Consider the following 13,407-nt stretch of genomic DNA (forward strand, 5'->3'; position numbering starts at 1 on the left):
TAAACTCCCCAGAGTCCTGCCAACAAGTGCCTCTTTCCTTTACTTAACACAGTAAGGCTCTCATTTAGGAACACAAGGCAGACAACTTCCTGCTGGCTAGTCCAATGGCTAAAAAAGAATTCTAAGAACCAACCCCATTTCCCCTCCCAAGATGGTATTAGTTCATTTCTTTCTAGAGCCAAGGATACTGAAAGAGGGCAGAAATATCCCAGTACTGACCACTGTGTTGGTTTCCTTTTTCTGTGACAGCTGTTTAAATCTTATAGAGTGGTTTCAGATGTTTGCAAAATGCTGATTACATAAGTTACATAAACTCAGGTAAATAACTAAACATTAAGTTAACTTTTTTCTTTCTTTTTTTTTTTTTTTAAAGAGAGAGAGTGTTGGGGGGGACTGGAGGGGCAGAAAGGAGAGAATCTTAAGCAGGCTCCACATCCTGCACAGAGCCCAATGCAAGGCTCAGAGCTTGATCTCATGACCCTGAGATCATGATGTAAGCCAAAATCAAGAGTGAGACACTTAACCAGTGGAGCTCCCAGGCGCCCCTCAGTTGCTTTTCTTAAATTAACATTGTACCTCACATTTGTAAAAGCCTGAACTGTCATAATGGTTAGAGATTGTATACCTATTCTTTGTTTTCCTTAGAAAGATTTCTGGAGTGAGAACAGCTCCATCTGCCATGCCACTCTAACCCCAGTCTAGGAAAGCGAGTTAGTCTGGATGTGCATGTGTCAGAATCTACTCCAGCAGAATATAATGAAGATGATCCAAGTCAACTGGGTGGACCAAGATGTGGTCAGAGTCAGGGCTGAGAAGGGCAAGGAGAGAGTCTTTCATACTTTCCTCACTTAGTATGAAGGCATCTGTAACACCCAATATAGAGGGAAATTTCTTCTTTGAATATGTTGAAAATTAACTAGATTGAGGTTTCACTGAATAAAAAAACATTTGAAATGCATATAAAACCATCATGATGGCCTTTCTGTACTGTGTGGAGACCCATAGGCTGAGTCTGGCCTATTTTCAAATATGATGAAGAATTAAGGGAGTTACAGCACCTATCCAGGGCTGTGAGAGAAATGTCCTGACAGTGAATGGGCCTCTTTCCTTTTTCTGAATGTTACAATTCTAAAGATGGAAAATACTACATGTATTTATGTACATGTAGTACATAAAGACTTACAACCCACATAAGTCTCACCTCTGGAGGCAAAAAGAAATGAGGACCCAACAAAACCTACTAGGGCTTGCCGCAGCACAGGAGCCAAATCACGCCTCCTGCGTCAAGAGACTTACTTCCCCCCATTCCCAAGCATCAGAGAGCCCAACTCAGAAGGCCCAGTGGAGGAACTCTGAACCAGAGCTGAAGAGCAATCCCTGCTGGGGCATCTGAAAAGGTCAGGTATAATTCTGAGACTGAGTGTCAGCCAGAGACCAGAGACAGGAAAAGCCTTTCTCAGATGAGGGCTTTCCCACAAACCACAACTTACTCTCAGAGAAGGCAGAAAAAAACATTTCTTTGTTGAAACTATTCTGATCATAAAAAACAAACAACAACAACAAACAAGGCTCAAAAATCAACCAATAAACCAAGTGAGTGTGTACAGTGAAAGGTTAACTCAGCAGGCCTAGACTGTCCAAAACCTACCCTTCCAAAGACAGGGCTGGCTTTTGCCTCGCTCCTAGATCACCTCTGAGCCCTTGGTATGTAAGGAACAGTGTCCTTAACACAAAAGAAGAGAAGGCGCAAATACAATGCTTTACCCCATTTAAAAAAAACAAAACAAAAAAACTCCTGTTTAGGCATACCCAGAAAAAGGCCCTTTTTATTTGGGTAAGTTTATAAACCTTATCAAACATAAAATATAAAGTTTATAGATCTAAAACTGAAATTTTAAATATAAGCCAAGAAAACCATGATGGGTTTTTCTCTTTCCTTCTTTGCAAGGGAAACTGCCCTGGTGCTGTAGGAGAAGATCACCGTGAAGCACTTGCTAAAGGTGCAGCAGGACCAGAAACTGGCTCTGGCTCTGTTTTTGCCCATGTGGGCTCACCTTCACACTCAGGCTGAATGTGGATCTTTCCTTGATGCCAGAAAGCAAAATGCTCCCCCAAACTCTGGTGAGGTGTTAAAAGGACACAGGAGCCAATTTGAGGGACTCTCACCAGCCAAGCTCTTCCCATTTAAGCAGAAGTATATACAAATTATATTTATAACAAGTTATAGCCACAGAAAACATGCCTATAAAAGTAAACGTGTGTGAAGCACTTTACTTGGGTCCTAAAATTTAAGTCATAAAAATTAATTATGGCTTAAACTTTAACAAGTGATACAAATAAATGATCAAAAGTAAGATTACTAAGGTTCTTTTTAAAAGGCACACTGTCTTCCACATAAGAAAACCCTGCTTTGTAATTCTGGGGCTGAGAGATTATCCCATCATAGGCAGAATTTTAAAATGTGCTATTTTGGGGCAGGGCAGAGGATTCAAAGCTGACATGATTTCCAAGCACTGCGTGGGCTGGAGGTGCTGGTGGAAAGAGACTGAGGCCTTTGGCAGCATGGAAGTCACACACCAGTGAACAGTCTCACCATCTATCTGCCTGATCAACCACCAGGACAAAAACCATGGAGCGTGCAAACCACCCCCTGCCCCACATGGTCCTGACCACATCTCTGCAACCACACCTCCCCCACAAGTTTGGTCTCCCTGCACCTTTTCTGGCTTCCCCACTGCAATCCTTCTTTTTGACAGTAACCCCAGGGTTCCTTTCTAACACCCAGATCTGTTCCAGTTCCTCTGGCTGCCCATAGTTCAAGTCCAAACTCCCTCCCTGGCTATCACCCCACAACCTGTCTAGCCATCACCTGGCACATGCTCAGATTCCCTGTACTTTGGGCCAACTGAACTGCAAGGTGTGGTCACAGGACTGGCTCTGGCCAATGAGGAATGTAGGGTGCAAAGAGATGGATGATGGGTGCTCTCTTCTGAGCCTTGCCCTTAACGAGGACTACACTTCCTGCTGTCTAATCCCTTCTGCCTGTATGCTAGCTGGGGGTGGTGAAAATCAGAGCAGCTGCCTCATACCCAAAGAGTACAGAGGTCAGCAGGGCTAACTCCCAGTGTAGGCCCACCTAGCTGTGAACTCTTGTGAAAAAATTATCTTACGTAAGCTACTGTATTATGAGGGTCTTCATTACAGCATCTTCACCTAAATCCCAAGACCTGAACATATCACAGCACCTATGTATCATAGAATCATGGGATTGCCCAACTGCCTCTCTCACCATTAATCTGAAGGTCTCTGAGGAGCAAAACTGTCTTAGTCTTTTCTGATATGCTTGATACCCAGAAGAAGAACTAGCACAGAGCAAAGGCACGCAAAACCATTGCCTAATAAAGTGAATGAGTGAATGCACAGCCCGGCGTGCCCACCAGTATTCAACTCATTCTAGACTTGAGTGTCAGTTAAGATTCTAGGAGATTTCTGGCCAATCTGGCAAAGTAGTTGACCTACCTGTCACCTCTGCCAACCCAGGTCTCAAGGCCTTCCCAGCACCCTTACCTCATCCTTCAGCTGAGCCAGAAAGAGGGGCAACAGGTGCTCAATGGTGTTGTCTTTGCCCAGGATGGGGGAGAGGCCCATGATGACTGAGGCCAGGGCTGACTTCACGTGTTGGTTGGCATCTGACACCAGCTCCTGGGAGGGAGAAGGAAGTGGGTGCCACAGGGTCAGAACGACCCCTGCAGCAGCAGGTGACCAAGCAGACTTCCACCTCCTAAGAGGCCTGAGCCCTTCTCCTTCACAGAGCAGGGATGATTTAGGGTACAATGGTATAAGGCAGTTTCTTACCTGTCTCACCTACTTCAAGCTCCATGAGCCCTGCTCCTGAAAGCCTCCCACCCTCATCCCAAAGCTCTTGGAACTTTTGAGGGGAACCATTCTCACCTCCAAGCTCAGCCCTAAACTTCAGATTCTGCCTGCACTCGGGGACCCCAACTGCTTCCAACCCAAGACTGCCTGGTCCTAGAAGGCTGGGGATTGTCTGCCTCTGAATGTCCACAAAGCCCAATGTCCACCCCTTCTCTTCAGCAGGCTAAGATCTCCCCTATTCCTCCTACCAATCTCCCCATTACCTTGATGCAGGGTAAGATCTGGGTCATGATCACATTCTCCCGACAGTCAGCAGAGAGATTTTCACAGAATTCTGTGGGAGGGGAAAGGGAGGCAGAGGCAGGTGAGACCTGATGTCCTGGTTCTGCCTCAAGCCCCTTGGACACCCCCCATTTGCTGTTTTCTGGTTGCCAGCACCAACCTTTGACCTTGTGGGAGGCTGCGGCCCTCACCTCAGCCTCACAGTCTTTCATTAGGTTCTGGAAGGCGGGCACCAGGTCTGTCTTGGTGATCTCAGGCCCCACAGCTTTCTGGAGCTGCAGACAGAAAGCAGGGAGAGTGAGAGGGCTGGGCAGGTACTCTGGGTGAATGAGACCAGAATCAAAGTTAAAGGCACCAGAACTGGGGTAAGAAGAACACAGCCCTTGGAATCACTGCTGAAATATACTCCTAGCACCATGGGGTGAGCTTGAGTGAGACTCCAAGCCTCTCTGAGCCCATTTCTTCAAAAGCAAAATGAGGGCCATGACAGTACCTACTGCATAGTGGTGCTGTCTGCATTAAAAATAATAGGTCTCCTTACTGCTCAAGCTCTTTGGGATAGCGTTTTCTATTATCTGATCCAAAAACATTCTAGTGATATAATGGCTCTTCGGGGTTTTTTTTGTAATTTATTAATTTTAATATTAAACATTCATTTTAATTTATATTCTATATTTTTCAAATTGGTTATCAAACCACATATTACTCATGTCATATAATTAAACGCATCAAGTTTGATGGGGTAAGGCATGCCAGGGAAGGCACCTGTGTTCTGCTTCAAAGCTGGCTCCTGAAGACTTAGTAGGAAGCAGGATAGCTCATGACTAAGACAACAATGAACAGAAACCCTGATGGGCCCAACGCTACCTGGGGCAAATGTTGCCTGTTAGACATTCAACAGACATTTACTAAGTGTCTCCTGGGCACCAGACATTGCTTGAATCTAAAATACTTGCCTTTGTTGAGCTTTTATATAAAACCCAATGTAGGGCAGCCCGGGTGGCTCAGCAGTTTAGTGCTGCCTTCAGCCCAGGGTGTGATCCTGGGGACCTGGGATCGAGTCCCATGTCGGGCTCCCTGTATGGAGCCTGCTTCTTCCTCTGCCTGTGTCTCTGCCTCTCTCTCTCTCTCTGTCTTGCATAAATATATAAATAAAATCTTTTAAAAAATAAAATAAAATGAAACCCAACATAATCCCGTTCATGCTGTCCAGAAGCCAAGGATGGAAGAATTGTCTTTAACCATGGTACTGAGCCTCCTGGGAACAGTTTCACAGGAACATCAATGGTCCCAGGAAATGTCATCCTGAGGCTCTGAGTCCTTCCAGCGAACATGATGTAAATAAGCACACTTACGGGAACATGGAGCCACAGGGTGGAGTGGCTCCCATGGCTCAAACCCCGAGCTTCTCTCCAGCTTTCTCTCACATGGGGACCTTAAGAGGAAGCCCTGTGTGCTCTCTCACACTGGCTTTGGACTCCCAGGACCCCACACACATGCCGTCCTTTTTGCTGGAACACAGTCCTACCCCAGCTCTCACCCATCTGTCTTCTAAAACTAGCTGCAGCACCATCTCCTCTTCTCAATGCCCCATGCAGGTTTGTCAGATTGGCACTGACAGTTTCCATCTAGCTCTGTGGACCTTCCCCTTCAGGCTACCTGCTCTTTGGAGGCTAGGAATGTGCTGAATCCACTGAATCCCCAGCACTCATAAAAGGGCTGGTGATCAATAAACATGATGACAGGATATGCAAACTTGGGTCTCTGTGGAAAGAGCACTGTCTTGGGATCTTGCCCCTGTCCTGTCTGCCTGGTGATGTCACTCTGACCAAAGTTTTGAGCTGTGCAACAGGCTGAACTACTGAGCCTCCAAAATTGGTATATTACAGTCCTAACTCCTCAGTACCTTAGAAAGTGACTGTATTTGAAGACTGGATTTTGAAAGAAGTAATTTAGGTGGTCCTAATCCAAAATAACTGGAATTCTTATAAGAGGGGGAGGTTGGGATCCCTGGGTGGCGCAGCGGTTTGGCGCCCGCCTTTGGCCCAGGGCGCGATCCTGGAGACCCGGGATCGAATCCCACATCAGGCTCCCAGTGCATGGAGCCTGCTTCTCCCTCTGCCTGTGTCTCTGCCTCTCTCTCTCTCTCTCTCTGTATGACTATCATAAATAAATAAATAAAAATTAAAAAAAAAAAAAATAAGAGGGGGAGGTTAGGACACAGGTGTGGCACAGAGGGGAGACCATGTGAAGATGCAGGAAAAGAACATCTACAAGCCAAGGAAAGAAGGCTTGGAGGGGCACCTGGGTAGCTCAGTTGGTTAAGTGCTGGAGTCCTGGTTTTGGCCCAGGTCATGATCTCAGGGTCCTGGGACTGAGCCCTTGGTGGGCTCTGTGCTCAGTGTGGAGTCTGCTTGTCCTCTCCCTCTGCTCCCCTGACCCTGCGCTCCCAATAATTAATTAATTAATTAATTAATTAATTAATTTAAAAGGGGAGATCTTGCTTGGAAAAACCATCCCAGCTGACGTTTTAATTTCAAACTTCTAGCCTCCAGAACAGCAAGGGAATAAAGTACTATTCCAGTCTGTGGTACTTTGTTATGGCAGCCCCCAAAACTAACACAGGCCAGGCCTTCTCTTTTGTAAAAGGAGCTGTTCGATTATGATGAAAGCACACACACACTACCATTCTCTGCTCCCAGAGCTCTCCACAGAACAACCTGGCCTCAGAATCCTTCCCTACACAGCATTTTAGGTTGCCACTATTACTCAACGAGCATGGGCATTATGAAGTGAGACCCGGCCAGATGATCAGAGATCTTATTGCTCAAACATCTGATAATCTGTTTAACTAAAACCCCAGCTCCTATATGTGGCACCATCCCTACCCCTCTGAGGGCCTCAGTTTCCCGATTTGTGAGTTGTTAACAATCCTCACTTCTGTGAACTTGTCGGCCACCATGTATCGGACACGCCATGACTTGTCCTCAGCAGCCTGGCGAAGGGTGGGCATCACCAGGGCTTCCAGATCTTCCTGGGGCAGTAGCTGGGCGATGTTCACACATGCCTCCACTGCCAACAGTCGCACTGAGTCCTAGGGAGAGGATCAGAGCAGGGTTAGGACACCAGAGGCCCATTAGCTCTGGGACTCCCTCTCAGATACAGGGTCTGCCAGGGGAAGGAGATGGAGTAGGCGGCTGGGGAGCAGAACCCACCTGCTCGTCAGAGGCCAGGTTGGAAAACATGGGGATGATCTCACTCTTGACATTGTCCAGTTCCAGCACCTTGGCAAATTCCCCCAGTTTGGAGGCTGCGGCCCGCCGCACCATGGGGGTGTCATCTGAGCACAGGTTCCGGAAGTACCTAGGAGTTGGAAGTGGGACTCAGGAGGAGGAATGCCTAGGATCCCACAGCAGCATGGAGAGGCAGTGAGGAGAAAGCACAGACTAATCATGCAAGTCTGGCTTTGCCTGAGTGACCATGGGCAAGCAACAAGCTCTCTTAAGTCTTCCCAGGCCTATAAAAAGCTAATGGTGACCGTTCCCACCGCACAAGGTCATGATGAGATTTAAATGAGATAACGTGTATAAAAGCAGATCTATACATTGTTAGGCCCAGTGAATGGCAGGTGCTGACCCTATAAAGTTGTTGAGCTAAGATGCTGGTCAGGAGTCCCCCAAAGGTTTTAATTTTACTTTTCAGGAGTGTGGGGGAATGCATGCATGCACATACACATGCAGATCTCTAAGCACATATGGGCAGCTTTAAGCCAGTATTCTGTCCTGTGTAAGAGCTCAGGGCCTTGGCTTGCAGCTCAACAGTCTGTGGAGTTGGTGAGTAAAAACAGTGCAGAGTGGGGGAACACATACTAATGGGAAGTTTTAAACCATTAAGTTTTTAATTTTCATTCACTGTTCCTGGAGGTGAGCCTTACATACAAGGAATTCTCTGGGGTATCAAGCCTAAGGGCAAGAGGGTGGAGCAAGCAGCCAAACTTCACCAGTGTATCTGTGCAGGTTCTGGACCAGCGGCAGGTCTAAGATGGTAACGTCACAGGGTGGGGTGCTTTTATGGGCCAGAGTCTGTTCTAAGCACTTTATATGTGGTAATTCTTGTAAATCCTCACAATGCCCAAAGGGAGAAAGGAGCTATCAATTCTTCATTTCCTAAATGAACAAGAGGCTGTGTCTGGATCAGCCCTGGGCACACAGGCTCTCTAAGGCACGGGTGTGGGAGTGGGGGCAGAGCCTGAGAGAAGGGGTCAAGCTGAGGGGAGGCTGAGACTCACTGTCGAAGTTCTGCCTTGACGGCACTGGACACGCGGGGGTAGCAAACAGAGAAGAGGCCACAAGCCGAGGTGCGGGAGGTGAACCAGTCGCCACCCGCCAGCCGCTTCACCAGTGGCACGAAGTGGGCCTCGAGGTCAGAGGGTGAGTGCTCATGCGAGATGGCCCGCAAGGACTCCACCGCCTTGTCCCGCACCACCGTCTCCTCCACCGTGGCCAGCGACTCCAGGGGTGGCTGCAGCACATAGTACAAGGTCACAGCAGGTCTCCTCCCCACTACCCCAGCCTTGACCCCAACCCCATGCCCTTTGTAGCTCATCTCTTCTGAGAAACCTTCTGTGACTTCTCCATCCCAGCCTTCACCCAGCAGGCCTTCCTGAAGAGCCCTAACAAAGAACATCACAAAGAGGTCCTTGAAGAAGCTTCACTGGGGGCCATGAACCTCACAATTATACACATCGCTTTCTGAGCAGAAGGCCACAGCTGTCATTAGTTCCTCACAGTGCACAAACAAATTGTGGATACTGACTGGAACATCTCTTTGCTAGATGTTCTAAGCAGGGTCACTGTGTCACACAACTTGGGATGGGGGAGGGGACAACGCTGGCTCTGTGAAGGTCCCATGACAGTCTTCATTTTACAGAAGCGGAAGCTGAGGCAGATAAGTTCAGTAACTTGCCCACGCTAGCGCTAGCTCCAAGCCAGGATCCAAACCAGGCCACCTAGCTCCTGAGCTTGCAAAGGGTTGAAAGCATGGCTGTGGCTTCTGATAGGAGACTGCCCCCAGGAGCTCACGTGACTGGGGAACCTGGGGCTCGGACTGCAAGGCCTTGAGGGGTTGTGCTCCTTTAGGGACATTGGACTGGCTTATCACTACGTCCCCAGAGCCCAGCAGAGCTCCCCAGGCAGGGCGGGAACTCAACCATTAGACTGTAAAAAGAGAGGCTTAAGTGATTCTAGTCTGTTCAAATGAAAGTGTGAAGGTCTGCACTCTGAAGTCCAGTGTGGCCTGACATGTGTAGAAGGCAGGAAATCATACCTGGAAATGGCTCCAGGGCCCAGGCAGGCAACAAAATGGAGCAAGGAGCAAAGGTGGTGGGTGGGGACAATGGAAAGAGGCAGAAACTGTGGCAACTAGCCTCAGGAGGACAGCTGCTTCCCAGCTCCATCAGCTGCCACCGTAGGAAAACACAGCTGGTAAAAGCAAATTATTTTCCAAAAGCAGCCAAAAGGGCCAGTTGTGTATATGCCAAAAATCTCATTTAACATGTGCTATACCATGAACACTGAAGCCATTATGCTGCTTGAAATAAGGCAGTCAGAAATGGTCACTCGTTGTAGGATTTATTTATATGTAGATCCTAGAGTTACCATATTCATAGACACAGAAGGTAGAATGGCAGGCTCCAGGGGCAGGGGAGAAGAAGATATGGGAAATTACTGGTTGATGGGGACAATTTCAGTTTGGGAAGAGGTTAGGTGGCGGTGATGGTTGCACCACAATGTGAATATACCTAATGCCACAAAACTGTACACTTAAAACTGGCTAAATTTGTATATTTAAACACAATAAAAATGAACAAAAAAAAATCTCATTTACAAAAGATTGACAACGATTCAAAAGGAAAACATTAACACTAGGCCACCAAGTGTGTGGCCTCTGTCATAATACCATGCTATCACAGGGTTCCTGATTCTGGACTGGTTCATGGAAGTATGGCCGAAGGTGGTGTCACTAGGCTACCATAGGAACTGTTCCTCCTCATTCTGGGGTTTTCTGCTTCCCAGGCTGGCATATGGGATGTGGGTACTCAATCAGTATGTGATGAGTGATTCTGGGTGGAGCTTAACCTGTTCCATTCAGAGAGAGTAACTGGTCATAATAGAGGCCTGGGGACCAAAGCCAAGCAGTGTTTAGGTCACATGATGGTGTCTGCCCTAGTGGGTTGCTATAGGCTGTGGTTCTCGCAGCGAGGTCTGGACCACAACAGGATCACCCAGGAGACCAGGCTCAGCACAAATAAAAAAAAAATCAGTGTGGGGCCCAGAAAGATGCAGGTCTAGGAAACTTCAAGTAATGCTTTCCCACAATGAAAAGCTATACTGGGGGGCCTCCCTATGAAGGAGAGAGGGTAGAGTTCTCAAACCCAGAGAAGATACAGGGGAGGGGAGAGGTGTGAACCTCCTAAAATCACTGTACTTTTAGGAGAGGCTCTAGAGTTTTCATCAGATTTTCAAAGGGATCCACAATTCCAAAAGGGTTAAAAGTTGTGGATACAGAATCAATCCTTGTGCTGTAGCTACATGGATCCCTATGAAATTAACTCCATTTCACCTCTACAGAGAACAAGGGCTGGGATTGGCTCTGACACACCTCTGGGTTCCCAAGGCCCATAGCTGGTACTCATGTTTGTGGAATGAACAAACTGCACAGTAGCCATTTTCCATTTCTCTTTGTCAAAATCCAGATCCACTGCCACCTCCTCCAGGAAGCCTTCACTGACAGCTCCCCCATCCCATCTGAAACAGGTGAAGGGCTTCCTCCAGGTTCTAAGGTCCCCCAGCTTCTCTCTTGTCCAGCTCTAATCAGCCTATAGAGCAACTGAGAGCCCCTGAGAGGGTAGTAGAAAGGAGCAGCAGTGGTTAAGAGGCAGGGGACTGGGTTCAAATCCTGACGGTCTCTTCTCAGCTCAGGCAATTCTCGTAAACCAGACCTTGAGCCTGTTTCCTCATCTGTGAACTGGGGCTGGTACGAGTATGTATGTCACAGGGTCACTGAGGGACATGACAGGTGACTGTGTGCAAGGTACCTACAGGCACCAAGGAGCACTAGCATTCGGACCTGGGACCTGGCCTCTGGGTTTCCAGTGCTCCCTGGACCAGGGCCCTCAGGATATGTCTGCCAGCTGATGTGAACATCATGAACACCAGCCCCAGAGGCCTTGTGACTCTCCCTCAAAGTAAGTGTGGGATGACCCTGACCTGGTAAGGGAAGGACTCCAGGGTTCCAGTCCTGCTCCCCAGCAAGCCTGAGTCTTATACCACCTGAGGGCCCAAGGGACCCTTGTTAAAGCTACAGGATCAGCGTTTTCTGTTCCCAAGTCCTTTGAGGTGCTGCTGAAAGCCACAAATTCTCTCAGAAAAACTGATAAATGTTAGGGCTTGCAGAAAGTTTCAAGGGACACACAGGACCCTTTTCAGGCTGGTCCCCAGACCTCATCATGTTCCTTGTGTTAAACAGCCCTAATCTGTGTAAAATGTAGGAAATGATCACATTTGCATACAATTGTCTACGTATACATACACATCAATTATACACGCACACACAGATGAAAGCTGACAGACTAGAATTTAATGATAATTATCCAATTTCTTCAGACCTAATACTGCTTGGAAGAAAAGTTACCATATCTGCTCAAACCCCAAATTCCCCCAATTTTAAGAAGTGCCATTATTTCACACAATGCAAGGAGGAAGAAGGCTGCTAATGAAAAGTGTTAAGGCATCATTAAGCGCAGATGTCAAATATAAAGCTGTGTCTTTAGAAACCATGACATACAGAATTATTGGGGCAGGGTGAGGGGAGGGGAGCAGGTTGTAGCAGTGGCCGCGGGCTCTGAGGAACAATGAAAACCAGGGGACTGGGAAAGCCCTGAGGCTTCTCCTTCCCAGATCACAGGACTGGACTCTTTCCCTGGTGACAATGGAATTCTCCTTTGTCTTCTCACAAATAGCAGTTACTATTAATATCTGACCCATCTTTGTGTCCCTAGCCATCACCAAGAACAGGGGTGCATAGGCAGGCACCTAGAATCCCAACTCTGCTACTACCTGTGAGGCCTTGGCCAAGACACTTAATCTCTCAGATGCCCAGTGGCTCATCTACAAAATAGAAATGTCTCTACCCCAAAGGGTGGACATGACTTCAAAACATACAGCTTAATGACACTGGCAGCTAATACCTGATGGTACTTGCCATGTGCCAACGGCTTAAATTAATTTTTTTGGGGGGGGGCTTAAATTAATTATAAAGATGTTTTAATGACTCCCATTTTACGGATGAGTAAAGTTTAACAGAGAGGTTAAGTAACTCTTACAAGTCACACAGCAAAGAAGTGGTAGTACTCAGATGGCTTCCACACCCAGAGCCCTATATGTACAGTGCCAGGTAGGGCCTGGCACTGGTCAGGCGTACCCAGCTAACAGTAAGGTAAACAAGTACATCTTTGGTATTGCTATATGAATGCCACTACTAATCTACTGGATTAAAGAGAATGTCCAACGCTTGCCTGTTCCTTGAAGGTGACCCCCAAACGGGTGGGCAAGGGGACCTCCCTGCCTCCCAGACTCACCAGCAGGCAGTGGACGTACTCGGGGCCTCCCACCAGCGTGGTGAAGGTTCCCAGCTGTTCCGCCAGGGCCAAGAGGACCTCATCCTCATCGTAGATGGTATCTGTGGAACCAAGACAGACTCTGTTATAGCCCCACCCCAAAGCTGACCCAAGACTCTGGGTGACTCAAGCTGGGAGCAAGCAGGCTCCATTCTGTAAGCACTCAGTCTCTCCCCCCTCCACTTGAGCTGGTACACAGATCGGAGATGCAGACTTGGGTCAGGACAGAGCACCAAAGGCCCCCTTCTGCCCTTTACTAGGTGAGGGACACTGGGGGAGTGAAACCAGTCTGCAAACCCACTTCTGCACCTGCACCCACTTCTCTGAGGGAGAATTACAGAGGAGCACACAAAACCATGCATATAAGCACAGAGCCTGGTCAATGGGGGCTTTTCGCTTTGGTCCAGCTTTTTTCTTCAGCACTGCCCTCTATGCCAAGAATTAATTTTTCTCTTTAGCCTGAGAAATTCTCCATCCTTCTAGACTCAGTTCAGGTTTCCTGACCAGACCAGAGCACATCCTTTCTCTACACTCCCCTAAACCCCAAGCCACCTCTATGAAAGTCCTTATAT

The 13,407-nt window shown here is 47.8% G+C and overlaps 1 protein-coding gene across 3 annotated transcripts in view; it reads right to left on the bottom strand.

The window, feature by feature from the left end:
* PPP2R1A (protein phosphatase 2 scaffold subunit Aalpha) overlaps positions 1-13,407 on the bottom strand; it is a 42,653-nt gene that overhangs the window by 12,374 nt on the left and 16,872 nt on the right. For all 3 annotated transcript variants that reach the window (XR_005986038.1, XM_041743725.1, XM_041743726.1), the window contains exons 3-9: positions 12,797-12,897; positions 8,447-8,679; positions 7,374-7,521; positions 7,097-7,252; positions 4,319-4,433; positions 4,140-4,210; positions 3,568-3,702 (exon numbers count right to left, since the gene is read on the bottom strand). Coding sequence is in view for 2 of the 3 variants with exons in the window: in XM_041743725.1 (XP_041599659.1) it covers positions 3,568-3,702; positions 4,140-4,210; positions 4,319-4,433; positions 7,097-7,252; positions 7,374-7,521; positions 8,447-8,679; positions 12,797-12,897 (959 nt within the window). In the remaining variant the exon portion in view is untranslated. The remainder of the gene's footprint in view (positions 1-3,567; positions 3,703-4,139; positions 4,211-4,318; positions 4,434-7,096; positions 7,253-7,373; positions 7,522-8,446; positions 8,680-12,796; positions 12,898-13,407) is intronic.

Source organism: Vulpes lagopus, chromosome 2, assembly GCF_018345385.1.
Source record: "Vulpes lagopus strain Blue_001 chromosome 2, ASM1834538v1, whole genome shotgun sequence".
NCBI classification, from domain to species: Eukaryota; Metazoa; Chordata; class Mammalia; order Carnivora; family Canidae; genus Vulpes; species Vulpes lagopus.